Source organism: Prionailurus viverrinus, chromosome C1, assembly GCF_022837055.1.
Source record: "Prionailurus viverrinus isolate Anna chromosome C1, UM_Priviv_1.0, whole genome shotgun sequence".
Classification (NCBI taxonomy): Eukaryota; Metazoa; Chordata; class Mammalia; order Carnivora; family Felidae; genus Prionailurus; species Prionailurus viverrinus.
In genome coordinates, this window is record NC_062568.1 from 6044452 (window position 1) to 6071308 (window position 26857).

At 40.1% G+C, this 26857-nt stretch overlaps 1 protein-coding gene across 1 annotated transcript; it reads left to right on the forward strand.

Moving 5' to 3' along the window:
- Positions 1-3391: 3391 nt before the first annotated feature.
- LOC125173078 (thiamine transporter 2-like) lies at positions 3392-26857 on the forward strand. Its single transcript, XM_047871878.1, has 4 exons — positions 3392-4369; positions 8540-8732; positions 15032-15173; positions 26304-26857. Exons 1-4 carry the CDS (start codon positions 3448-3450, stop codon positions 26475-26477), a joined length of 1431 nt encoding a protein of 476 aa, XP_047727834.1. The 5' UTR covers positions 3392-3447; the 3' UTR covers positions 26478-26857.

Here is a 26857-nt window from a genome sequence, read left to right on the forward strand (position 1 = left end):
GTATTATTTTCCCTATTTTACAGATGAGAAATCCGAGGTACCAAAGAGACCCGGTAACTTGCCAGAGTTTACATGCTTGTAAGCAGCGGAGAAGAATGTGGACCTTATTGACTCCAGAGCCCTGCCCTTGACTTCCATGCCATAATGCCTCGCCAGGGCTGTAACGGAGACAGAGCATAGACTAAGGCAGGAGAGGAGCTGGAGAGGGTCAGGAAGCTTCGGGGAGGAAAAACGGTCGAAGACTGAGCGAGGGAGATTCTCTCAGAGCAGTGGATTGCCTTTCTTCAGGCTACCCATGTCTTCCTTCAGTCAGCCAACCTCAAGGTTTATCCTCCCGGACGGAAGTTCTGACATTTCAGTATTAGCAACATAAGTGGGGGAAAAAGTAGAGCAGGAACCAAGTATCAACTCAGAAAAATACTTTTAAATACCGTTGAATTTCATCCATGATGCGATAGTGTCATGTAATTCTTCTGAAAGTAGGTATTACAAACAATCCAAATCACCTGGGTGGATGACAGTTTTAATTAGTTGAGGCTTCTGATGCTAAACCAATGTTTACTTTGAATTCAATGCTTAGAAGAAGCAAGGGGTCTATCTGCTTTATAAATCTTTACTCCCCCAAAGGCTATTTTATTCACCATTTTCAAGCATTCATTAACGAATTTCCAGGTCATCAACCACTACAGGGTAATAGGCTCAGGATGGGGACCATGAAGCAGACATTTGCTTAGCAACTGTGTCTATCAGAATTCCACCAATCTTATCTCAGGCCCAAGATTTCCACCGTAGGAGAAATTCCCTGACTTTTTGCTACTATGAAAGATTACAGGAGAGCATGGCTGACTGGCTTGCAATGCTGGGAACTGGTTTTTCATCAGCGACCCTGCCATTCCAGCTGAGATGAAATTTAATCCCGACTGCAGTGTTTTCAAATAATCATTAGTTTTCTCTTTAAACCAAGAAATGCAAAGGCAGGACTCGAGTTCCTGCGTTTTTTTTTTAATTTTTTTTCCCAACGTTTTTAATTTATTTTTGGGACACAGAGAGACAGAGCATGAACGGGGGAGGGGCAGAGAGAGAGGGAGACACAGAATTGGAAACAGGCTCCAGGCTCCGAGCCATCAGCCCAGAGCCCGACGCAGGGCTCGAACTCACAGACCGAGAGATCGTGACCTGGCTGAAGTCGGACGCTCAACCGACTGCGCCACCCAGGCGCGCCCGAGTTCCTGCGTTTTGACCTGTGGTATATATTTACTGTCGCAATGCTTTTCGTTTTTTCCTTTTTGGGACCAAAGGACAAATGGAACATGGGGAAGAGAACACAAGTTTTATGAAAAGAAACCATCAATCTTCTGACTTGCTTTTTTTTTTTTTTTTTTTTAAGCGTAACCATCCATGAATTGTTGCCAGACATCACCAAGCCATTCCTGGGTTTTTCCCACAGTCATCCTCTGCTGCTTTGGATTTTTCTCAATGATGAAACCATCAGAACCATTTGTTGTACCTTATTTAGCAGGACCAGATAAAAATATAAGCCTCAGCACGGTAAGAGTACTCACATGTTGATCTTAGTTTCACATCTTGTGAAAACCGGCGTCTAAAGTTTTGGGTAGAAGCAAAATATCAGAACTTCTCGCAAACTCAAATGCCAACAAACGGGTCTTAATAATTTCTGCATGTCTGTCGCGCAAAAATGTAAAACTTTTTGATTCAACAAAAATGGGGTGAATCCAAAACAGTCTTCCAGCTGCACACAAATCATACTCCAGGACGTCATTGCTGATTATCATGAACCTTTAGAAATAAAGCCATCCCTAGGTATAAATACAAACCTTACAGGGTAGTGTAAGATTGGGAAGGAAAAAGTTATGCAAAAGCATCTGAAAAAGTCCTCCGAAGATTTTTTTTGCCTCTTTACATATCAATATTAAGACCATTGTTAGCTTTTAGTCAGGCCATAGGATCTAATCCTAGGGAGTCTGTTAGTCAGTGAGTCTCAAAGTGTGGTCCTTGGACTAGTGCACCAGCATCACTGGGAAACTGGTTAGAAATGTTCATTTTCAGGCCCCACCCCAGATCTCCAGAGTCTGAATGTCTGGTGTTTAACAAACCCTCCAGGTGAATCTGATCTGCGCGAACATTTGAGAACCACCACTTTCAGCCACCGAACAATAACAAGGCCAGACAAAGCCCTGTATCAGTTTGATTTCTTCGGGGGGGGTGGGGAGTCACACCTGTTTTACGGGCTGGTTATTCAGCAAATGGGGCATAACAATTGCATCCCCCTCGGCCACCCTCTCCCAGAAACCATGCTTGCGTCCCTACCCGACGCCAAGGAAACTGCCTTGTGAACCAATCCACCCTTTTCCCTCCCAATAAGAAAAGCATGTGCCAATCTTGAATGCCATTAGGTGCAGACAGGTTTGGCTGGGAGAGAGCCCTGGGCTGGATTTAGACTCCAGGGACAGTCACAAAAAGCAGATCTGGGACGTGTCTTCTCCCGGGTTAGTGACTACCCCTGAGTGTCAGGAAGAGCAAGAATAACGTTCTACCAAACTGTGAGAACACGTAGGTAAAGGGGGACCTGGGAACTCAAGGGGTGAGGGCACAGATTAGGTCAAAACAAAGGACACTCCTAGGCTCAGTAAGTGGGTGGTTTATGTCAGTGATCTGAGATCCTAAGGTTTGAGAGGGTCAGGGAGACCCCAAAAGAGGGTCTACCAGCCTTCTTTACATCATCTATCTGCTGTAGATTCCGCTTACAGGAGCGGAAATTATCCTGTACTGTGGATGGGCTCAGATGATTTGCTGATATAACCAGTGTTCCCTGGAAAATCGTGGCCAAAGCTGATTTGAGCAAGAGAGAGACAAGACACTAAGCAGTTTGGTTTGGGTTTTGGGTCCTCCAAAGCAGCCCAAGAAAGTGAGGCCAAGAATGCAGAAGAACCGAAGAACAGATCCCTTCTTCTGATACTGAGTCTTGAACTGGTCATTTGTTCTATATTTTCCTGATCACCCAGACGACAGCCTGATGGTCTGCACATTTTACATACTGATGGGAATCAAAGGTAAATATGGTCAGGTTCTGCCAGTGCCTGAAACATTCCTTTTAACCTTATTGAAGGAGAGGAAACTATCTTAAATGGACAGGAACAGCACCTGAGCAGCCCTGAACCGCCCCGGAAAAACTGTTGGGCTTATTATATGCATTAGGGCCTCTTTTCCCAGCCTGGCGAGCGTAGGCAGATCATATTACATTTTAAAAATGTAAGAAGCAGATCACTGAGAACGGCAACCGCTCTTTCTTTATACCTGGAGGAAGGAACCCACATGTTATGAGTTTCTATGATTTGGGGACTTCTTTCCCTTGAGTTTCAGTTTCCCGTTGCTTTCCATCGTATTGTCAGAAAGTCCTGTGAAGGGTCAAACTGACGGGGCCCAGCAATGCGTCCTGGGATGGATACGCGTCATGTGGATAAGATATATGTCAGGTGTGTGTTCCGCTTCCTCGTGCTTGTGTCCTCACACCCTCCCCGTTTAACCTCACAGATCACAAAAGAGGTCTTTCCCATCTGGACATACTCTTACCTGGCACTGCTGCTCCCAGTGTTCATCGTCACCGACTACGTCCGCTACAAGCCAGTCATTATCCTGCAGGGGATCAGCTTCGTCGTCACCTGGCTGCTGCTTGTGTTTGGTCAAGGACTGAGAGCCATGCAGGTGCTAGAGTTCTTCTATGGGATGGTCTCCGCCTCCGAGGTGGCCTACTATGCCTACATTTACAGCGTGGTCAGCCCGGAGCACTACCAGAAAGTGAGCGGCTACTGCAGGAGCGTCACCCTGGTGGCCTACACGGTGGCCTCGGTGCTGGCCCAGCTCCTGGTATCTGTGGCCAGCCTATCGTACTTTCACCTCAACGTCATATCCTTGGCCTCTGTCTGTGTGGCCCTTCTTTTCTCCCTGTTCCTACCAATGCCTGAGAAGAGCATGTTTTTTCATGTACAACCCGGCAAAGGAGCTCCTCCCAAGCCACCGGGAAAGGATGCTTTCTCAAAGGAACCACAAAAGGATCGCAAACCAGCCTGCAAAGGATTAGTCACCTTTTCAGGGAACCTGGGTGACGACGATCCGCTGAACGATCCAAAGCCGGGAAATGTAACGCTGAGAGTTTTTGTGCAGTGGTTCCAAGATTTGAAGGGTTGCTACTCCTCAAAGCATCTTTTTTACTGGTCCCTGTGGTGGGCTTTTTCCACAGCAGGTTTTAACCAGGTTTTGAACTATGTTCAAATCCTGTGGGATTACAAGGCACCATCCCAGAGCTCTGCAATCTATAATGGAGCAGTAGAAGCCCTTGCAACGTTTGGAGGTAGGTCCACCAGACTTTCTCTTTTCAGTATGGCGGAAATATATTCTTTCAAATCATAGTCTCGGAGAGATTGGTTGTAGAGATGTCAACAATGAATACCAAATATTTCGAAAACGAAAAGAGCTTTTGTCACCAAATTTTAAAAAGGCAATGAATTCAAGAGAAGATTGACAAAACTATCCATGGAAAAGAGTGTAATCCACCCCTAAAAATAGGGACTGCGAATTTGTGTCCCACTGGCCATAAAGAGTTGGACAGTTTAAGGTAAAACTACCAAATCACTTTCCTCTCTAACCACTCTGTAACACTAGCCTTTAAACTATGGTTTGCAAACCATTAATAGAAGTGGGCAAACGATGGCCCATGGCCCACCAGAGATAATACTTTTTACATTTTTAAGAGGAAGTTGTAAGGGGAAAAAAAAACAATATATGACAAGGGTTGTAAAAGTAATAAATCCAAGCAAGCAACCAAATAAAAACAAAGAAGTCTATGTGGCCCACAAGCCTAAAATATTTACTATTTGGGCCTTTATAGAATATAGATCTTGAGATTAATGTAGTGGATTTCTAACCAGCACTTTTAAATCAAAGAACAGAATAGAAAATTTAGAACGGAATGGAATGGAATGGAATGGAATGGAATGGAATGGAATGGAATAGAGAATAGGGAGCATAGCAGCTTATAAGGATAAGTTTCATTTTATGAAAATTCTGTTTACGCTCACATATAAATGTACCAGTGGACATATGAAATGTATTTCCTTTTCAGGCTATGGTCAAAGAAGTTTGAAAGCTACTGTTCTTTTTTTTTTTTTTTTAATTTTTTTTTTAACGTTTATTTATTTTTGAGACAGGGAGAGACAGCATGAACGGGGGAGGGTCAGAGAGAAAGGGAGACACAGAATCTGAAGCAGGCTCCAGGCTCCGAGCTGTCAGCACAGAGCCTGATGCGGGGCTCGAACTCATGGACCGTGAGATCATGACCTGAGCCGAAGTCGGATGCTTAACCGACTGAGCCACCCAGGCACCCCATGAAAGCTACTGTTCTAAGAGCTACTTTACCATTTCAAAGGTTCCCATCAAGACAACTTAAATAATATATTTAGATCTTTCCTTCATTCTACATGTGGGAATTTGCCAAAGCTTGTTTTCTTCTGATTAAGATTATTTTCCATTCTCAGCTTCCCCATTACCTACCATATCCAAATATTTTCTAGAATAATAGTGAATCCAGCCTGGATTCTCACAATCTTCTACCCTATCTCTTCTCCGCAGCCAGGTTATTGTATTGTATAATTTTCTCTCTGGCCCTTCATATGTATTATACTTTCATTCAAATGTTTAGTAAGAGCCAATAAGAAGTGTGTCCCTCCACAATAGCCCTTAACAAATAGTGATCTTTTTTTTTAATGTTTTATTTATTCTTGAGAGAGAGAGAGTTAGAGCATGAGCGAGGGAGGGGCAGAGAGAGAGCGGGACACAGAATGTGAAGCAGGCTCCAGGCTCCGAGCTGTCAGCACAGAGCCCGACGCGGGGCTCAAACTCACAAACTGTGAGATTACAACCTGAGCCGAAGTCGGACGCTTAACCGACTGAGCCACTCAGGCACCCCGATAGTAATCTTTGATTATGGAGAAAATGGCAAGGTGGCAGAGGCAGGCCCTCCAAGAGACTATGTGTGTTTCCGAGTATTTATTGCTTCTCCTTGAGCTGACTGGCAAGTGTCTGCTTCAACCTTACTCACCCATAGATGGATTTCTGATACTGCATTTTGTCCACCAAAAAAGAGGCAGCAAGACTGAATGACCTTGAGAAGGTCTCTGGGGGATTGAGGGTTTCCAACTTGTACCACTAGATTCACCCTTCAACCCTGTCCTGGGCTTCCTTCTTTTGAAAAATCTCCCTCCTGGCTGAGAAGCTACAGCAGTTTTGGGGGAATTTTAGATTCTTGTCCATGGACTCTTCCTTTTTCCCAGAACCTATTTTGTGCAGTTTGAAATACTTTTCCAAAGGGAGTGAGGTGAAAAGAGTGAGGGAAGGTGGGCTGACACAAGAGTTAATGGTCTAAAGTCAGAAGGGTAGAGGTCAGAGCTGTCTTTGAAGTGAGCCCAACAACGCACATGGATTTTCCTGACATAACAAAGCTTTCACATCAAATAAGACTTTGAAGATATTATTTTTGAAGTTGGGGTGTTCCACACCCACATATTTATTGAACATTTCAGGGTCCATTGTTGAGGTAAGAGTCTTCTCATTTCCCTTTCTAAAAATTCCATTTTGGCTCCTAGAAACCTGGTCTTGTATTTGTTTACCTTAAACCCATTTCCTCTCTAAGGACTTGCTCCTGGAGAAAAGGGAGAAAAAAAAAAAATCCTCTTCTCTTCAGATAATGTGTAGAAAAGGTAAAGTGTTCATAAAGTTTATTCTTTAAAAGCCCCCTAAACACAGCTGTTCTTTAGTCTCTTTGTGATAGCGAGGATCCTAATTAGTGTCAAATTTTTAGGTAAAACCAGGAGAAAAAGGAGTGGTTTGCTGACTTAAGACCTCATGTAAACTAAGCCATGTCTTTAAGAAAGAAAGCTAAGGGTAGTAAGAAACCTGACAAATGGTTACTTTGTTCACAGCACATTATAGGAACACATTATAAGAACGTGTATATAATGCACATTATATCGATTTGTCCTAAGGATATGTCTAGGGACTACATGTTGGGCTTGGGTCAAAGTTTCTCATCCTCAACAACATTGACATTTCGGTTGGGGAAATTCTTTGTCTTGGGGTGGGGGGGGGGGTTGCTGTCCTGGGCATTGTAAGATGTTCCACAGCATCACTGGTCTTAACCCACTAGATCCTGTTAGCATACCACCACCACCACCACCACCCCTGCCAAGTCATGAAAACCAAAACTGTCTTCAAATATTGCCATCTGTCCCCTGAAGGGCAAAAGACCCATGTGAGAACCACTGGGTTATGGCTTGTTTAAATTTGAGTTAGAATCAGTGTTTTTACAATCCTTATCGCACTCTTATTAACACTATAAATTGATAGATCCAATTTCTCCAGTAGGCTATACTATTTTCAAGAGCAAGGATCCAACATTTACCACATTTTTCCACAGAGAAGCTCCAAAACATTTGATGGGTGAGTAGGTGAATGAATGTGTGAACAAGTATAAAGGCGAATGATCAAACCAACAAATGGTGGGAAAGTGTATAGAGAGAATTCTTTAAAAGAAGTTTGGTACCTGTCAGGAATTTGAGAAAATTTTTAAATCAATGTTATAGAGAAGATAAAGAAAACAGAGACAGGGACACTGAGAGCGAGTCTCTCCTTGCTAGAGTAGCCGTAACGTGGCACAGAGAAAGACATGGAAGCAAGAGCTGGCATTCAGCTTGAAAAACTTGGCGTCTCACTAGGTCGCCAAGTATTCCCAATTTACCATTCCATACAGTCTGCTTCGTCTTGACTGAACTTTAGTCAGACTCCTCTCCTTACTACAGATCCCTGGACGTTCTGCCTTCTCCAACTCTGAGTAAACACAACACAATACGGAATGTGCCCCAGCCCCCATCAGTTTCTCCTGAAAATTAGCTGACCACAGCGGGACACTTTCCTATCAGACTCCCCTGATCATTTCCCCTTGCTTGTCCAGCTTCGCCTTCAAAGATCCTGCTTATGTCTGCTTGCCCTACAGGGAAGGATTACCCTATAAAAGAAAATCCTTTTTCTGTTTGATTTCAAGATGCTTGCAGATTTTGGCAATCAGAGTGTGCTATTACAAGCCTTTCTTCTAAATAAAGCTTCTCCCTATCAAAGTCTGAATTTGTTTTTGTTTGACACCAAATTTCTGAGCCTGAGTTTTATCCTCTGCAAAGGGAAGAAGAAAGGAAAAAATGGGCTCTACGGGTCCATTCCAGTGTGTGATTTATGGACACCAAGATTCAGTTGATCTATTTCAAACTTGAAGAGGAAAAGTTATGTACACTTCACAAAGCCAGATCAAGTGATTTTCATTCAATCGATGTTCACGATAAGTCTTTTTTTTTTTTTTTACCAAAGCCTGGAAATGCTTCAATTTCTATCCAATGTGAATTTTAACAAAGCGGCACGCTACTTTGTTATGCACGGAATGACAAGATGTAATATACGTTGATTCCTTTCTTTCCAGGGGCTCTGGCAGCCTTCACAGCGGGCTGCGTGAAAGTCAATTGGAACCTCCTGGGAGAGCTGGCTCTGGCGATCTTCTCAGCGGCAGAGGCAGGTTCTCTGCTTCTCATGCATTACACAACTAATATTTGGGTGTGCTATGCCGGTTTTTTGATATTCAAGTCAAGTTACATGCTTCTCATAACGATAGCAGCGTAAGTATTTGTCATTTCTTTCTTTATCTAAATCTGAAGCAACAAAATATGTTTATTTATTCTTCCAGTTCTTCTGGATGGCATTTGCAATGTTATATTTAATGCTAAATGTAAGCAACAATGGGGGGGGGGGCGCGGGGGGGAAGCACCTGGGTGGCTTAGTCAGTTAAGCTTTGGACTCTTGGTTTCAGCTCAGGTCATGATCTCACTGTTTTTGAATTCAAGCCCTGTGTCGGGCTCCATGCTGATAGCCTGGGGCCTGCATGGGATTCTCTATCTGCCTCTTTCTCTGCTCCTCTTTTTCTCTCTCTCTTTCTCTCTCTCTCTCAAAATAAATACATAAACTTAAAAAAAATAAGAGACAATACAACTATATTCTTATTTTAACCAGCTCTCTTGGGACTTGGTTAAAGTTATTAATCAGGCAAAGAAAATTCAAAGTTCTCACAAGTAATAAACAGTGATATGCCCTTACATTTTGGTTTTTTATCTTTTTTTATATTTTATTTACTTAATGGAATAATTTTATTGATTTTTTTTTATTTTGTAGTCCTCTTTTTTTTTTATTTTAGTGAAAACACAACATGAGATCTATGCCTCTTAGCAGACTTTTAAGTGCACACTACAGTATTGCTGTCTATAGGCACAATGTTGTACATCAGACCGCTAAAAATTTTTTATGTTGCGTTACTGAAAGATCGGTATTTATACACATGAAGTAGCAACTCTTCATTGTCCCCTCCACCCAGCCCCTGGAAACCACCATTCCTTCTCTTCTTCGCTTCTTTGAATCTGATTACTTTAGACACCTCATATAAATGGAATCGTGCAACATCTGCCCTTCTATGACTGACACATTTTATGTAACGGAATGTTTCCAGGTTTCATCCATGTTGTCCCAGATTGCAGAATTTCCTTCTTTTTTTTTTTAATTTTTTTTATAACGTTTTTTATTTATTTTTGAGACAGAGAGAGACGGAGCATGAACGGGGGGAGGGGCAGAGAGAGAGGGAGACACAGAATCGGAAGCAGGCTCCAGGCTCTGAGCCATCAGCCCAGAGCCCGACACGGGGCTCGAACTCACGGACCGCGAGATCGTGACCTGAGCTGAAGTCGGCCGCTTAACCGACTGAGCCACCCAGGCGCCCAGAATTTCCTTCTTTTTAAGGGCAAATAGTAGTCATGTGTGTGTATATACCACATTATCTTTATTCACGTCTTGGCTATTGAGAATAGCACTGTAACAAACATGGGAGTGTTCATATCTCTTCTAGATCCTGATTTCGATGCTTCTGGATAAATACTCACAAGTGGGAGCTTCTGGATGGTAGGGTAGTTCTATTTTTAACTTGTTGAGGAACCTCCGCACTATTTTCCATAGTGACTGCACTATTTTGTATTCCCACCAACAGTGTACCAGTGTTCCAGTTTCTGCACTTTGATTTTGGTTTTTTAGCAGCATCATTTAATGATATGTGATTGTATCTAATTTTGACTAAGTTAGTTTGCACTCCCAATTTTCCCTACCTGCTTGAATAATCATGGCACATCGATTTCTTTTTGAAACAACTCATCGAATAGCCTCAGAGCAGTTGTAAAGGCGAAGCTGTTCTATAAAACCACATATGAATATAATAAATGTTAAATGACACAGTGGTTGAAACATAGGAAATATTTTATCTAGATTAATGAAAAAGGAAAGAAAATGAGCTGAAGAGGGGATGAGTGTTGCCTAAAGGATTAGGTAGGTATAGCTCCTCGTTTCCTATGTGGCAATGTGTTTCATTTTAGTTAGGAAGTTGATCAGTGATAAAGCAAGCAGCTGAAATAGTTTCCTTGACCTAACATTATCAGCTGCATAATCTTGGATGTGCTGTTTGGCCTTAGACTTTTTTAGAGGCGTGTGGAACATCATGAAGTCAATCAATATATGCATTATGTAGTTCCAGAAGAAGAGAACACAAAGAGGGAGAAAAAAAACATGTAAAGACATAATGGCCAAAAGTTCCCAAATTTGATGAAAAGCATTACTTTACATATCCAAGAAACCATAAATATTAATTTAAAATGTGAATTTACACTTTCAAGGAGCTCACCCATGAACTCCATGTAACGTGTTTACGTTTAAGTCTACCAGTTTGTTATTTGTTTACTATTTGTCCCACCTGTTCATTTGTCTTTATTCTTTTTTTGTTTTTTTTTTGTTTTTTTTTCTTTATTCTTTTTTTGAAGTCAATTGAGCTTTCGTATTAATTCCATTTTATTTCCTGTATTGGTTTTTCTTGGCTAAGTCTTTATGTCTTTAGTGGGATTAGGTTTCTTAACTCATCAGTTTTCCATAAATTAATGTTGTACCACTTCTTGTATAAATACTTTAGAGCAACATAATTCCATTTACTCCCTGTCCCTTGTACTGTTTCACAGATTGTACTTCAGTAACTGTTATAAACCCTACAATACGTTATTACTCCATTTGCTATAAACCGAAAGTTATCTTTTAAAAATGAAGACAGGAAAAAATAATCTCTTCTGTTTGCTCATAGATTTACCTTTCTCAGTACTTTTCATCTCTTTCTATATCCAAGTTTCCATCTGCTCTTGACTCCCTTCAGCCTGAAAACTTCCTTTAACATTTCTTGTAGTACAAACCTCCTGGTGACAATTTCTCTCAAATTTTATGCATTTAAAAATGAAGTTTACTGTCATTTCTAAGTACAGTTCTGCTGATCAGAATTCTTAGTTGATAGTGTTTTGTTATATTTTGTTCTGCTTTTCCGTTCAGCGTGTTCAAGATTTATCCTTCCATTGTCTTTCAGCTTGCATTAAGGAGTTAGTTGTCATTCTCATTGCTGTTCCCCTAAATGTGATGGTAATTTTGCTCTAGGCTGCTTCTAAGATTTTTCTGTTTTTATTTGGTTTTCAGAAGTTTGACTATACTTATGTTTTCTTAATGGGATAGCATGATTTTTGGCTTACCCTGTTACTTTCTTATTGTTATTTCAGTCTTTTCTGACCTTCAGCATCCTAACGAGATCTCTGTCTTCCCCCACTTTTGTTCTAGAAAATATTTGGAATTGTTTTGTGTTGTTTTGTTGTTTGTTTGTTTGTTTTGTCCTCGAAATCTATGATTAGGAAAAAGAACTCAAGCCAAACCTAAATCCGTTTGGTTTAACGCTCAATGGCTATAACGTAGAAAAATGGAGAACCTGAAAGTTAGCAACAATATTTTTTCAGAGTTATTTGTACTGTCCCCGGCCACAGCTTCTACACAATGAAAAGATAAAAGTATTATTCGTGAATGTTTCAGAACAGATTGGTTCACAGCTATCTGCATTTCTACTGCATACCATGAAGCAAGTCAATATTGTTCTACTAAAGAAACAAATAAGAAAATTTGAAGGAAAAAAAAGCTAGATTAACTGTCAGAATATGAGATGGTTTCGGAAAAAAACACAACCCAAATGTTTTGGTGTATTGATAAATTCTCAGAATGATTTATTATAGACATACAGAAGTAGAGGGGTAAGTCACACGAATAGTAAGAATGCTGCGATTCTGGGAGCCCGTGACGATGGAACTCACACACTGACCATCAGGGTTTTCCCAGACAGTATGTTCAGAGCGTTCTACATAAAACTCAGTGATCATCTAATTTGTCCATTCAGTCAGGTGACTGTTAGGTTTAGTGAAGAATTATTTTAGACATAATTAACTTTGGCTACATTATTTAGATTATCTAATTACTGAACAGCGCTCAACAGATAGTATCTTAATGTCAGGATACACACTCACCGTGGGGAAAAGAAGAGAACTTGACTTCATAGATCTGTCAAATTTGGTGCTGAATGAAATTATCACACACATGTCCACCTTCAGAATACTGATTGAATATCATTTTCTCTGTAGGTGAATCCAATCACTCTAACTCCATTTACATCTTATTACTTCTCCAGCTTCTAAGAAAATTTTCAAATAAATTTGGCAAGTGTTGGATACATGTATCTCTAGTCCAAAGGCTTAGTGTTCAGATTTGGAAGGAATTCTAAGATAATTGACCAGCCATGGTTTCAACCATCATGGGATACAAGAAGTTCATAAAAAATAATTTGATTTTTCTACAAAAAGATATTTACTACCTATAGCTTTTTCATGATAAAAACTGATAAATTTAATTAAATATTAGTCAAAGCAGTTATCTGGTAACAGTTAAATATTCCCTGTTGGAGTATAAGCTCTGTGAGGATAGAATCAAGCTTGTTCATTGTATACCTTGGTGTTTTACCCTAGTTTTTGCTTCATAATAAGCATTTGGTTAGCACTTCTTGAAAAAAAAAAGTGAATACAATAATACAATATTAAAAAAAATTGGGCTATTGATTTTTTTTTTAATCTAACCATTCTATTTTTATAGGCACAAAGTAATGTGCTTTTAAAGTTCATTGATTTATTTTTGAGAAAAATCATGAGGGAGGGAGGGGCAAAAAGAGGGAGAGAGAGAATCCCAAGCAGGCTCCATGCTGTCAGCACAGAACCCAATGTGGGGCTTGATCTCACGAAATGTGAGATCAGGACCTGAGCCGAAATCAGGAGTCAGATTCTTAACCGACTGAGCCATCCCAGCACACCAATGTATTTTTTTTTTAATGCTTTAGAAAACGTTGCTATTACTTTCCTTTAAGTTATAAGGTAAATTGATAAGTGCCAATCCTGTATTTTCACAATATGTGGAACGTAAATGATCAAATAAAATTTCAAAGTGGTACTATCTTATAAAAGTATAGACTATCTCAGAGGTTCATCTGTATTTAGTGCTAAATGCCTCACGGACGAACAGGATACAATTCTCTTTCCAAGAACTTACCAGCCCTGGCCAGTGGTTGCTTTATGCCTACATAGAAATAATCCAGTAGGAGCATTGAAATAAGATTTTAATCAGGGGGTGCCTGGGTGGCTCAGTTGGTCAAGTGTCTGACTTTGGTTCAGGTCATGATCTCACCATTCGCGGTTTTGAGCCCCCTATTGGGCCCTGTGCTGACAGCTCAGAGCCTGGAGCCTGCTTCAGATTCTGTGTCTCCCTCTCTCTCTGCCCCTCTCCTGCTCATGCTCTGTCTCTCAAAAATAAATACTGTTTAAAAAACTTAAAAAACAAAAGATTTTATTCAGAATTTCAGGTAGTTTTGGGGTTTAGACTGAAAAAAATCTTAGGATTCAATGCCACGGTCAGCCTGATGTCAGTATTATGTCTCCATCTGAATCCACCACATGTAAAGGTCTTATCCCAAACCAAGTAATCACTGATAAGCTGTTGAAGCATCTGTAAATATTAAATCAAGATTCCAACCTGGAATAATTTGCACACTAAAAGGGAATCTGCCATTTGGCTTAATCTAGGTTTCAAAAGCATCTGTCTCCTGGAACATTTCTTTCCAAAGGAACAATTGTTAGCTGAGCAAGAAAATCCCGAAATTATATAAAGCCTATTTGGACCACCCATTATATTCACTTTGTGGGATCTAGGATTATTTATGGGCTTTGCTATGTTTAACTGGTAAGTTTTTGCACTGAAATAATACATTTTCATTGAATCACATAATTTTTAAATGCTTGGATTGTTTTTTGCTGTGTGGATTTGGGGAGGGGATGTGAAAATAGTTAAAACTTTCCATTTGTTTTCATATTTTTAAATAGATTCAGGTTATAAATGTCTTAGCTAAATTAGGTGGAACAATTCTAATGCATACATGTCAGTCTTGCCTGGGTAACATTAAAAACCCAATAAATTATTTAAAATGAACTAATGCCAGATTGAATCAACTGTGAAAGAAAATAATTTGTGAGTTTTCCAGAGAAAAATTCCCCTATTAGACTCTGAAACCGCTAACGTAGACAGTCAGTGATCCAGTGAACAATCTCCAAATAAATAAAAACTCATCAAAGGGGCTTGTGATTTACTCATTGATACGTCTAAGTTAAAAAGTGACTGATAAACCATAGCCACATCCAGTGATGTTCAGTGCTCCCTCGTTGCAGAATATTTGGTTCAATTTTAGAAAAGGTTCATTCATTTTAAATTCTTAAAATACATCACATCGCATGGAATGTGAAAATACAACACTTCACTATTTCATTTACCCTTCACTCCTTTTTCTCTGCTAGAAGAGCTTTTAGCAAGAAACTGTCAACAGAAGCCTGGGCTTCCTGAGGGGAGTCAAGTCTTGGGAACAACACGAATCCTTGCTCTGTATTTAAAAGCCCACATATGTATGCTTTCAAAGCTCTTTCCATTTGTACAATGTTAGATTTCAGATTGCTGTTAACCTCAGCGTGGAACGCTATGCCCTGATATTTGGAATCAACACCTTCGTTGCCTTGGTGATCCAGACTGTCATGACTATAGCTGTGGTTGACAACCAGGGACTGGGGCTTCCGGTCAGCATACAGGTAAGTGCATGATTCTGTGCTCTCACTCACATAGTTTCACTTGGAAACTATACACACACACACACACACACACACACACACATTTATATTATTATACATAGTAATCAGACTTTCTGAGATATAATTTTCATACAATAAATTGACACATAAATAAATGTATATACAGTTCTATTAATTTAGGCAAAAACACAGCTGTGTAGCCACCACCACATGAAAATAAAGAAGAGTGCCTTCACCGGGAAAATGCCCATGTCCCTCTGCAGTCAGTCGCCTCTCTCCACAGCACCCCCAGAAACCCACTCATCACTTTTCTATCCCTATAGGTTTGTCATTTCAGAAAGTCATATAAATGGGGCACCTGGGTGGCTCAGTCAGTTGAGTGTCTGACTCTTGATTTCACCCAGGTCATGATCTCATGGTTCGTGAGATCGAGCCCCACATCGGGCTCTGTGCTGACAGCATGGAGCTTGCTTAGGATTCTCTCTCTCCCTCTCTTTCTGCCCCTCCCCTGCTCGCTTGCTTTCATTCTCTCTCTCTCTCTCTCTCAAAATAAATAAATATTTTTTTAAGTCATAAATGGAATCATAGTGTCTATAGCCTTTTGTTTCTGGCTTTTTTCATTTAGCATATGTGTCTTCAATGGAATAATTTTGTATTGAGAGATATAAACATGATGAGGTTAAGATATATTCTAGTTCTTTTTTAATTTTTTTTATTGTAGAGATATAGAGCACGTGCTCACACAAGCAGGGGAGAGGGGAAGACGGGGGGAGAGAGAGAGAGAAAGAGAGAGAGAGAGAGAGAGAGAGAGAATCTCAAGCAGGCTCCACACTGAGCCTAGAGCCCAACATGCGACTCAATACCACGACCCTGGGATCATGATCTGAGCCAAAATCAAGAGTCGGACACCCAACCATTTGAGCCATCCAGGCACCCCAATGCATTCTATTTCTTAAGAAAATTTTTTATTAAACAGGTGACCTTTTCATTAAGTAGGTGCTAGAGTGAAAGAATGACCTAAAATAGAGCCATGAAGTCATTCCACTTTAAGTGGTGGTTCTCATTACCCACAGCTAAAGGTTTTTCTTGTTCTGGCTAAAGTTCAATCGTATTAAAGCTTAGTTCACAAATTTCGTAAGCCTACTCAGTCTTACAGACAAAATGGTTGATCTTACATGTCTCTACATATCCAATGCAAAAGTTTAGAATATTGAAATGTCTTCTTTAAAAAGAGAAAGAGAAAAAGAAGTCATTTCAGGAAACACAATTGACACCGGGACATTTAAGAAGTTTATTTTAAGGGAGCCTGGGTGGCTCAGTCGGTTGAGTGTCCGACTTCAGCTCAGGTCATGATCTCGCGGTCCGTGAGTTCTAGCCCTGCGTCGGGCTCTGTGCTGACAGCTCAGAGCCTGGAGCCTGTTTCAGATTCTGTGTTTCCCTCTCTCTCTGACCTTCCCCCCGTTCATGCTCTGTCTCTCTCTCTGTCTCAAAAATAAACTTTAAAAAATTTTTTTTTAAAAAGAGGTTTATTTTAATCTCACACTAGTTCAATAGAAAGAAAGACATCTTCATTGAATAAATACAACACTAAGATTGATTCAGACTCAATTCTTTTTGAGAACATAAAACAAGCAACAGTTAGTTTCTAACATAAAATTTAAATTCCTGGTTTATTACCCAGCTTGAAATTTGCTGTCCAGCTTCTTAGAAATTACTAGGTAGGTGATGTGATTGAGAGAGCGCAAGCTTGAAAACAACCAAGAGTGGATTTGAACCTTGATGTTCATTAGTGATTTCTTAAGAACTTTTCATTTGGGAAAATTTCAAATACATTTTAAAAATAGAGAGAATAGGGGCGCCTGGGTGGCGCAGTCGGTTAAGCGTCCGACTTCAGCCAGGTCACAATCTCGCGGTCCGGGAGTTCGAGCCCAGCGTCAGGCTCTGGGCTGATGGCTCAGAGCCTGGAGCCTGTTTCCGATTCTGTGTCTCCCTCTCTCTCTGCCCCTCCCCCGTTCATGCTCTGTCTCTCTCTGTCCCAAAAATAAAAATAAAACGTTGAAAAAAAAATTAAAAAAAAAAATAAAAATAGAATAGCGTCATGATGTCTCAGGCACCCACCACCCAAATTTAGCAATTATTTTATGGCCAATCTTGTTTTCGCTGCACCTGCCACCCAGTTCTTTATCCTTACCCTGGAGATGTAGTTTTGTTTTAATGTCTCAGTTTTCTGTTCAGTAACATAGAAAATATAAAACCTACTTTATGAGATCTTAGGTTAGATGCCCACCTGTAAAATACACCATTCCTGGCCGGTAGTGTACTCAATACATGGATACGTTCCTCTCTTTTCTTAATAGAAAAAAAGAATAATTATTCACATTAGTCAACACTGTTAGGATGCACTTATTGTTTCTAAGGACTTCTTCATATATCACACCTCCAGATATTTCCTTCATTTTTCTACCAATCCATTGTGTCTTAATCTGAAATTAATGAATTCCTAGAACAGAAGGAGGCAAAATAGAACTTGAGAAGAAAATTGCCCGTCCATCTGCCTGTCCTCCTCTCTGCCACTATTTTGTGTAATCTGATTTAAACGACTGCTTTGTGGGAAAATCAATACATTTTGACCTTTCTGAGGAGTTCTCGCAAACATCAAGAGCTGGGGGTGAAAATTAAATTTGGCAGTAAAAGTCAAGCTCCACCTTTGTTTCCCCTGATAATTCAAGATTTCCAAATGGTTTTATCTTCGCAACAAAGGGGAATCTAGATTCGGGGCACTCCTATAAAATCTTTCATTATATTTCTATCTTCTTTTGTAGTCTCTGCCAATATCCTCAATGCTAGCACAATTTTCATACAGGTTCTTTCATGTAAGTTACTTAATGTAAAACTCAACTCCTGAGTAAAGGACTAGTTTACCTGGATGCCAGAGCCGGGTAAGCAAAAAATATTTAGTCCAAAGGCATAACAGAAGACAAATCCTATTTCTATAAAATATTCCCCAGACAAAAGAAGTCTCATTGCAGATCCCTGGTTTTGAAAAACAACCTTCTTAAAAATTGATTTTGGGTAGGAATCTGATTGAATATGCTTGAATTAAACTTTGGAGAGCCAAGAATATACAGGTATATTGATTAATAACTCCCAAATCTCAATCCTAAATGCCTATTTGCCATTGATTATGCACTTACGATAGCCCATGAGCTTCCTACTATAATTTCAAGTGCCATTTTAAAAGATTGGAATCTAAAAAATAGAAAATACAACCTAAGTCAGCATTTTCATATGACTTAGAGATTCAGCAGAGAGAAGTCTGTGTTGAGACATCCTGAACTAAGTCCCCCATTTTCTCATTATTTTTCAAACTGTTATCACAGAATAAGCTTTTTATAACTTTCTCAATTTAAAAGGACCACAGAGATCTTGAAAAGAGGTTCTATGTACATCTTTGAATATTACTAAAAGGCTAAGGGGAAAAGGCCCATGAGAAAAGTTAAAAGCATCTTTTTACCTCATCTAGAAAAAGCTAAGGAGTAATTGAGCTAGTTGTGTAAGAAGTGGTAACTTTAAAGTGTGTCTTTACTAAAGGCATAAGATAATACTGCGGTATACTGATGATATAAAATAATTTTCTGGGGAAGTTTCGTTTTTAAAAAAAAAATAAGTGAAATCCATGAAGTCTAAAGTTATGAGGGACTTTTGGAGGGAATGGGTGAGTAACACACAACTCCAAAAAGGCTGATTTTTTAAAAAGTACTCTTTTTGTCAGGTGAAAGAGGTGATAACACCCAACTATTTCCAGGTTGGTTACCCGTTACTATAGCCCTCCATCCCTCCCACCCCCAGACCCCGCTCCCCCCTCCAAGTTGCAGAGATACCCCTTGGAATGGGCAACACATTGGTAACCAGAAATTTCATGTTGATCGTGGGAGATGCCATTCATTCAACTCCCATTCATGAATCTCATTACCCTCCTTCTCCCTGGATAGTCTTGAGGCTTAAGCTATGAAGAGCAACGCCTGATGTCGTAGGGAGGAAAAATATTGTTTCTTCCTACCCTACTTGGTTGTCAGCTGGGTCTCTGTAACAAAGATTAACAAAAGTACACAACTGTGTTTGATTATAAGTTTTATGTAACGCGGGAGCCTTCATGAGGAAGTGAAGACACAAAGAAATAGTTAAGCTGGAGTGTTTTTTGTGCTAGATTTGATAAAGAGTAGAGAGTTGGGGGGAAAAAATACGATAGGACAAGAAGGTTACGAGCTAAGAATAGTAAGCTGGGGAAGCTTCACACAGCCTGTTCATTCAGATTTCTTTCCGTGTCCCTTTATCTTCGGAGATAAGGATGTTCCTTTCCTCCGAATATAGACACTAGGGTCTTATGACCTGCTCCAGGGGACGCTCAGAAAGTCCTTCCTGCACCTGCTATATCTCAGATTCCTTCAGTTAAAAAATATTCACTGTGCCAAAGTGCCATATTTGGGGGTAAATTGTCCTGAACCCTATCAGCAGCAAGTGGGGGGAAGTACACATGAAAAAGAAAAGGGAAAGGGCATTGGTGTAAAGTGATCCCTCAATGTCATAAAAACCACAGCTGCCGCCCTGCTCTGTCTCCCCTGTCCTCACTGAGAAATGCAAAATGATCCTCGCCAGCTCTCTTGGCAGGAAGCCACTGCACTCAGCCACTCTGGGACCAGATGGACCCTGATTACGCACTCCATTAGATTATCTGGCTAGGATAACTGGTACTTTCGTCTGCCTTAAATTAAATAAAAATTAGAATCATGAAAATGGATTTTTAGTTTTAACCCCAAAGGGCTTAATAAGGGAAGGGGCACTCTAAACAGAAAGATTATCTCACAAAAAGGAGAACAGCGATGCTATTATTTTAAGTGCATGAAATGGGGATTCGTTCAGGTATTGGGCAGCCTCCCATACATCAAACCTGAAATTTTTCAGATGTGTTGAAATCATGGAATATTTGCCAGTGTAGATAGCTCAGATGAGCGTGTTCAGTTCACACTCATGACCTCAAACATGTGAGATACGTGTTCCGTCGGACTTAGGTTTCGCTACTTTGTAAACTATTTTGGAATCTTAACCCAAAGAATAGCTGAAGGCAAAGCCAGATTTTCATTATCAAACAAAATACGTGGATTTTCAATGAGTTTGGGTCCTGACCTTCAGACATTGTCTTGCTTTCCTACTCTTCTGTTCTAGTGGAAATGATCTGAATGCAGGTACCTTAGAGGAATTGGGGTTAAGGGATTGCATTTGAAGAAGGAGAAGAAGGGTGGATGTCCAGGTTGTTTAAGTTTAAAGTTTAAACAAATGTCAAAATATTAAGAAAGACTTTCATTAAAAGCTACGTACTTTTTTCAACGTTTTTTATTTTTATTTTTTTTATTTTTGGGACAGAGAGAGACAGAGCATGAACGGGGGAGGGGCAGAGAGAGAGGGAGACACAGAATCGGAAACAGGCTCCAGGCTCCGAGCCATCAGCCCAGAGCCCGACGTGGGGCTCGAACTCACGGACCGCGAGATCGTGACCTGGCTGAAGTCGGACGCTCAACCGACTGCGCCACCCAGACGCCCCGTAAAAGCTATGTACTTTTAAAGATGTTAAAATAAGAAAGGCCTCGTCCACTAAAGCCATCGACTAGTTATCGGAAAAACACATGACGCTATAGAACACCTAAAACTCCTGGATATAAATTGAAGATTTTTTAATAAATGGCTGAATTGGTAAGAAATAAGAAAACGCCCCAGAGGTCAAAGCAGGAACAGGAAACCAGATAGATAAGGGCACACCGGGTCTATCATGTGCTCCAGCACATGCTGGACTGATTCTCCCAGTGGCCTGGAATTTTGGTTTTAGTGGCGACCCCAAATCTACACTGTGAGTGAGTGATGAAATAGAACATGAAATTATGGCGGGGGTGGGGGGACCTCCAGCAAAGAAGATGAACCGGGGTGATGCCAGAGGAATTTATTCTAGAGATTTGCTTCATAAGCCAGCACTCACATAATTCCAGGGCCCAATTTCTACATGCTAAACATTATTTTTCAAGCTGAGTGTTTAATTTAAAGTGCCCCTGGTTGGTAATGGCCCCAGGCACTTATACGTGTCCAAATAAATGCTGTCTGGAAGACTGTCCTTCCATGCAGAAATCAAAAAACCTGCTGCAGATAAAATTCCACCAAATATGAGATTATGATTTTTTAAAAATCCAAAATCATGCATAAAGTACCATGAGCAAGCCAACTGAAGTAATAAAGAATCAGACCGACAGAGATTTGAGACAGAGGAATTAGCATCAGAATGTAAAGATGTTTAACACGTCTGTACACAGAGGAAAATGATAACATAAGAATGGAACAAGATACGTCATGAATATCTGGGAAAAATAGAACTAACCAGAATTAGGAACTTAAACATGTGACGGGCAACGTAGACACATACATAGGAAAAATTACTGAATGGGAAGAAATCACCAAGAATGCAGCACAGAGAGTGAGAGAAGTGGAAAAATTATTCATATGCATGGGGATTAAAATGAGAAAGTTCAACAAATATCTATTTCGAGTTCTTTGAGAAGATAATAAAGGTAATAGAGGGGCACATGGGTGGCTCGGTCGGTTAAGCATCCGGCTTCGGCTCAGGTCCTGATCTCAAAGGTTTGTGGATTCAAGCCCCGCAGTGCGCTCTGTGCTGACAGCTCAGAGCCTGGAGCCTGGAACCTGCTTCAGATTCTGTGTCTCCCTCTCTCTCTGCCCCTCCCCCTGCTCATGCTCTCTCTCTCTCTGTCTCTCTCTCTCAAAAATAAATAAACATTAAAAAAAATTCCAAGGTAGCAGAGAGGCAGATAAATATACACTGAGAATTTTCCACTAGTAATCAAAAGCATGTATTCTCAGAATTAAGAAGCCCCCCAAAATCTCAAAAAGAGTAAGTCAAAGAAAATTCATATCTAAACACAGTGGGTTAAATGCAGAAAATCAAAGAAAAAGAAATCTTAAAAATAGAGAAACAGAACATCAGCTATAGAGAAATTATAATAGACAACGGACTTTTCAGTAGCTCACGCGGAAGTCAGAAAATCAATGACTTCGAGTGTCGGAGACAAAAACTGCCAGCCTGGAATTATAGACAAAGAGAAACCACGTTTTAGAAGAGAGCAAGGAAGGCGCCTGGGTGGCTCAGTCGGTTGAGTGTCTGACTTCGGCTCAGGTCATGATCTCACGGTTCGTGGGTTCGAGCCCCGCAATGGGCTCTGTTCGGACAGCTCAGAGCCCGGAACCTGCTTTGGATTCTGTGTCTCCCTCTCTCTCTGCCCCCTCCTCCACTCGCGCTCTGTCTCCATCTCAAAAATAAACATTAGAAAAAAATTGAAAAAACAAACAAATGAATAAATAGGAGAGCAAGGAGCATCTGGGTGGCTCAGTCAGTTAAGCGTTTGGATTCTTGGTTTTGGCTCAGGTCGTGATCTCATGCTTCATGAGACCCAGCCCCACGTCGGGCTGTGTACTGACAGCACACAACCTGCTTGGGATTCTCTCCCTCTGTCTCTCTGTCTCTCTGTCTCTCTCTCTCACCCTCTCGCACTCATTGAGCTCTCCCTCTGTCTCTCCCTCAAACTAAATAAACATTAAAAAATAAATAAATAGGGGCGCCTGGGTGGCGCAGTCGGTTAAGCGTCCGACTTCAGCCAGGTCACGATCTCGCGGTCCGTGAGTTCGAGCCCCGCGTCGGGCTCTGGGCTGATGGCTCAGAGCCTGGAGCCTGTTTCTGATTCTGTGTCTCCCTCTCTCTCTCTGCCCCTCCCCCGTTCATGCTCTGTCTCTCTCTGTCCCAAAAATAAATAAACGTTGAAAAAAAAATTTTTTTTAATAAATAAATAAATAAATAAATAAATAAAACTGAGGGCACATTAAAAAAATAATAAATAAATAAATACGAGAGCACAGTGAAGACATTTGCAAACAGAAATGGGATGAATGTGTTATCACCAACAAACCTTTACAGAAGCAATTTCTCAAAGATGCACCTGAGGAAGAAGGAAAATTATCCCAAGAGGAAGGTATTTCCCAAAAGAAGGAATGTGAAAAAAAGAAAGAAAGAAGCAAAGAAAGAAAGAAAGAAGCAAAGAAGAAAGAGAAGAAAGAAAGAAGAAAGAGAAGAAAGAAAGGAGAAAGAAAGAAAGAAAGAAGCAAAGAAAGAAGAAAGAAGAAAGAAAAAGCAAAGAAAGAAGAAAGAAAAAGAAAAACAAAGAAGAAAGAGAAGAAAGAAAGAAAGAAGCAAAGAAAGAAAGAAGCAAAGAAAGAAAGAATGAAGCAAAGAAAGAAGAAAGAAAGAAGAAAGAAAAGCAAAGAAAGAAAAGAAAGAAAGAAAAGCAAAGAAAGAAGAAAGAAAGAAAGAAAGAAAAGCAAAGAAAGAAAGAAAGAAAGAAAAGAAAGAAAGGTGTGAGTAAATCAAAACACGAAGCATTTAAAACAGTTGTATTTTAAATCTTGAGGAGTTTCTTTAAAAGATGTCCAAAGTACTCGACAACAGTGATATCTGTCAGCAGAAGGATGTTCAGAACGAAAGGTTTTGTACTGTTGCAGAGGAGGGCAGGAATTACGGATGGGACACTGCTGGGGGGCACACACCAAGCGGGGAGCGGGGTGTAAGTCCCTCCGGTGGGGAGGTGGGTTTCATCACCTGCATTGTTCAAATTGCCGCAGCGTGACGATAATGACACGCAACAGACTTTTAATCAGTTTTGCTACCGTTTTGAAGTTCTCTGCAGACAGTTCTCCCCCTTACTGCCTGTACCTGAGGCAGCGTGAGCTTAACACACCACTGCTTTGTTTATTTAAGAGCTGCTATTTCAAGTGTAACTAGGAAAGAATTAGACGTAGATTATGCAATTATTATACAGGAGAGAGAAATAAAGCATAGCACATGGAAAAACGGTCACACGAAAGAGTTCGAGAAAGGAGGGGAAAATTGAAGAGCGTGAGGAATAGGGAAAATAGGGCGGTAAAAAATACAAATAGGTTAATTATCGCTAAATAATAAATTAACTCATGGGTTGAACTGCCAACACACAGGAAACAGAAGCAGAAGAACTCATTAAGTGACATCCAGGGATGTCACCCATAAAACACCAGAGTCTGGGAAAGGACAGGTTTCCAACAAATAAAATGAAGACTGATCATGTCTTGAGAAATTCAGCAATCACGATGTGTGGATCTTCTTTAAAATCTGATTCATACCCAGAAAGTAAAACTATTCTGAGACAAGCAGGGAAATTTGAGCCCTGACTAGACAATATTAAAGAATTGTTAGGGTCCGCTGTTGAGTGTTCGACCCTTGATTTCGGCTCAGGTTATGATTCCTAAATTTAAATTTTTAAATGAAAAAAAGAAAATGAGAAAAAAAAAAGGAAAACAATTATTTTTTTAATTGTTAATTTTTTAAGTGTGATAATTATTTGTGGTTATGCTTTTGTGCATCTTTATTTTTATTTCTTTAATGTTTATTTTTGAGAGAGAGAGAGCGCGCGCGAGTGGGGGAGGGGCAGAGAAGCAGGCCCCAGGGTCTGAGCTGTCAGCACAGAGCCCAACGCGGGGCTCTAACTCCCGAGCTGTGAGATCATGACCTGAGCCGAAGTCAGACGCTTAACTGACTAAGCCACCAAGGTGCCCCCATGCATCCCTATTTTTAAAGATACAAACTGAGGGGCGCCTGGGTGACTCAGTTAAGCGGCCAAGTCTTGATTTTGGCTCGGATCACGATCTCATCTCATCCCAAAAGATGGAACCCTGGGGCTCGGCTCTGACATTGCTGAGCCTGCTTGGGATCCTCTCTCTCTGTCCCTCCCCAGCTTGCAAGCGTGCCCTCTCTTGCTCGCTCTCAAAATAAATAAATATTTTTTAAAAAGACATAAACAAATATTCATTACATGATATGATACTAGATTCAAATTAATCTGTGAGATGAAAAGGTAAGTGGTTGGGGCACTATGGAAGCAAGACTGGCTATGAGCTGATCATTGATGAAACCAGATCACGGATTTATGGGCATTTGTATACTATTCTATCCACTTTTGTGAATGTTTATAATTTTCCAAAAATAAAAGTTAAGTGATTCCAAGCTAGACAGACCAGTAAAAAAAAAAAACACAAAAAAAAACCAAAAAAAAACAAACGAATAAATAAAGACAATAAAAATATTTTCAGGTTAGATTCTTACAACTATGGTCTATTTACAGAAAACACATCTAAAATGGAAAGACATCTAAAGTTTGGAGTGGGGAGGGAAAATTCATATGATGCAAACAAAAATTTTAAGAGTTAATATAGTTAAATTTTTTAAAGATAAAGCATAATTAAGTCCTCTTGATCTATATATCTAAGGAGAGTCGTTAAAAATGATCAAAAGTCGGGGCACCTGGGTGCTCAGTCGGTTGAGCATCCGACTTCAGCTCAGTTTATGATCCCACGGTTTGTGAGTTTAAGCCCGTCATCAGGCTCTCTGCTGTCAGCACAGAGCCCACTTGGGATCCTCTGTCCCCCGCCTCTCTCTCTGCCCCTTTCTTGCTGGTTCTCTAAATAAATAAATAAATAAATAAATAATTTTAAAAAAAATGATTCAAGGTTAATGTATTCATTAGTAATATATCTGGGTTCTAAAATTCTACATATCTATTAATATCATTTCAATATTTTGGATAGGAACACTGTCAAGCATGTTACGGTCTAAGAAAAAAATGAACTCCCAATTTCATATACTAAATGTGAATAGAAAAAAAGGAAGAAAAACGAGAAGGAAGTCTATATAGAGTCTGTATAGATGGAGAACTTCAGAACTACGGAAACAGTTGACATTGATTGAATTCTACTATGTGGGTACTTTTCTGTGCACCCTACATGTAATAACTCATCTAATCCTCGCAACAAATGTGTAAATATGGGTATTATTGTAATTTGACAATTTGGAAAACTGAGGCAGAGAGAAGATCCATGATCTGTTTAAAATCTCACAGCTAGTAGTAAAGCATCATTACCTACCTGTAGTGTTGAACATCCATTTTTATATCATTCATGATTTCTCTCTTTTTTTTTTTTGTCTTCTTTTAGTTTTTAATTTATGGAAGTTATTTCTCTGTTATTGCTGGAATTTTCCTAATGAGAAGCGTTTACATAATCTATTCAGCCAAATGCAGACAGGGAAGATGTAATTCTACTACTGACCAGAATCCACATGATCCAGAGGACTCCATTTCTGATACGAACACAGTGACGCGGTTTTAGCCTGGTCTCTCCTATCACGGACTCAGAAGACGGACTGTTCTGAAAATATATGGCGCTAACTACGTGGCATTTTAATTTTTTGTCCTAGATTAAGACACCGTAAAAGACAGAATTATCATCAACACTACATCAAAACCTCAGCTATGGGCCGGTGAGCAGGGTACAACCAGAAACTGGAGTTGACCAAGTTGAAACCAGCCATCTTTATGGCCTCGGTGAGCAACTGACACCCTAAGTACTGTTTGAATACTTTGAAGTCCATCCCAAAACAACATGGAAATCGGACAAGTGGGACCATCCAAAAACAGAAACATGAAATATCCCAGAGTTAATGATATATATTAGCTTTCTGTGCCCAACCTCATAAAAGTGTGATTTGT

Coding starts and splice junctions, on each gene's coding strand:
- LOC125173078 (XM_047871878.1), top strand. CDS start 3,448: ATGCGTCCTGGGATGGATACGCGTCATGTGGATAAGATATATGTCAGG. Junction 8,733..15,031: donor CTTCTCATAACGATAGCAGC/GTAAGTATTTGT, acceptor GTACAATGTTAG/ATTTCAGATTGCTGTTAACC. Junction 15,174..26,303: donor GGCTTCCGGTCAGCATACAG/GTAAGTGCATGA, acceptor GTCTTCTTTTAG/TTTTTAATTTATGGAAGTTA.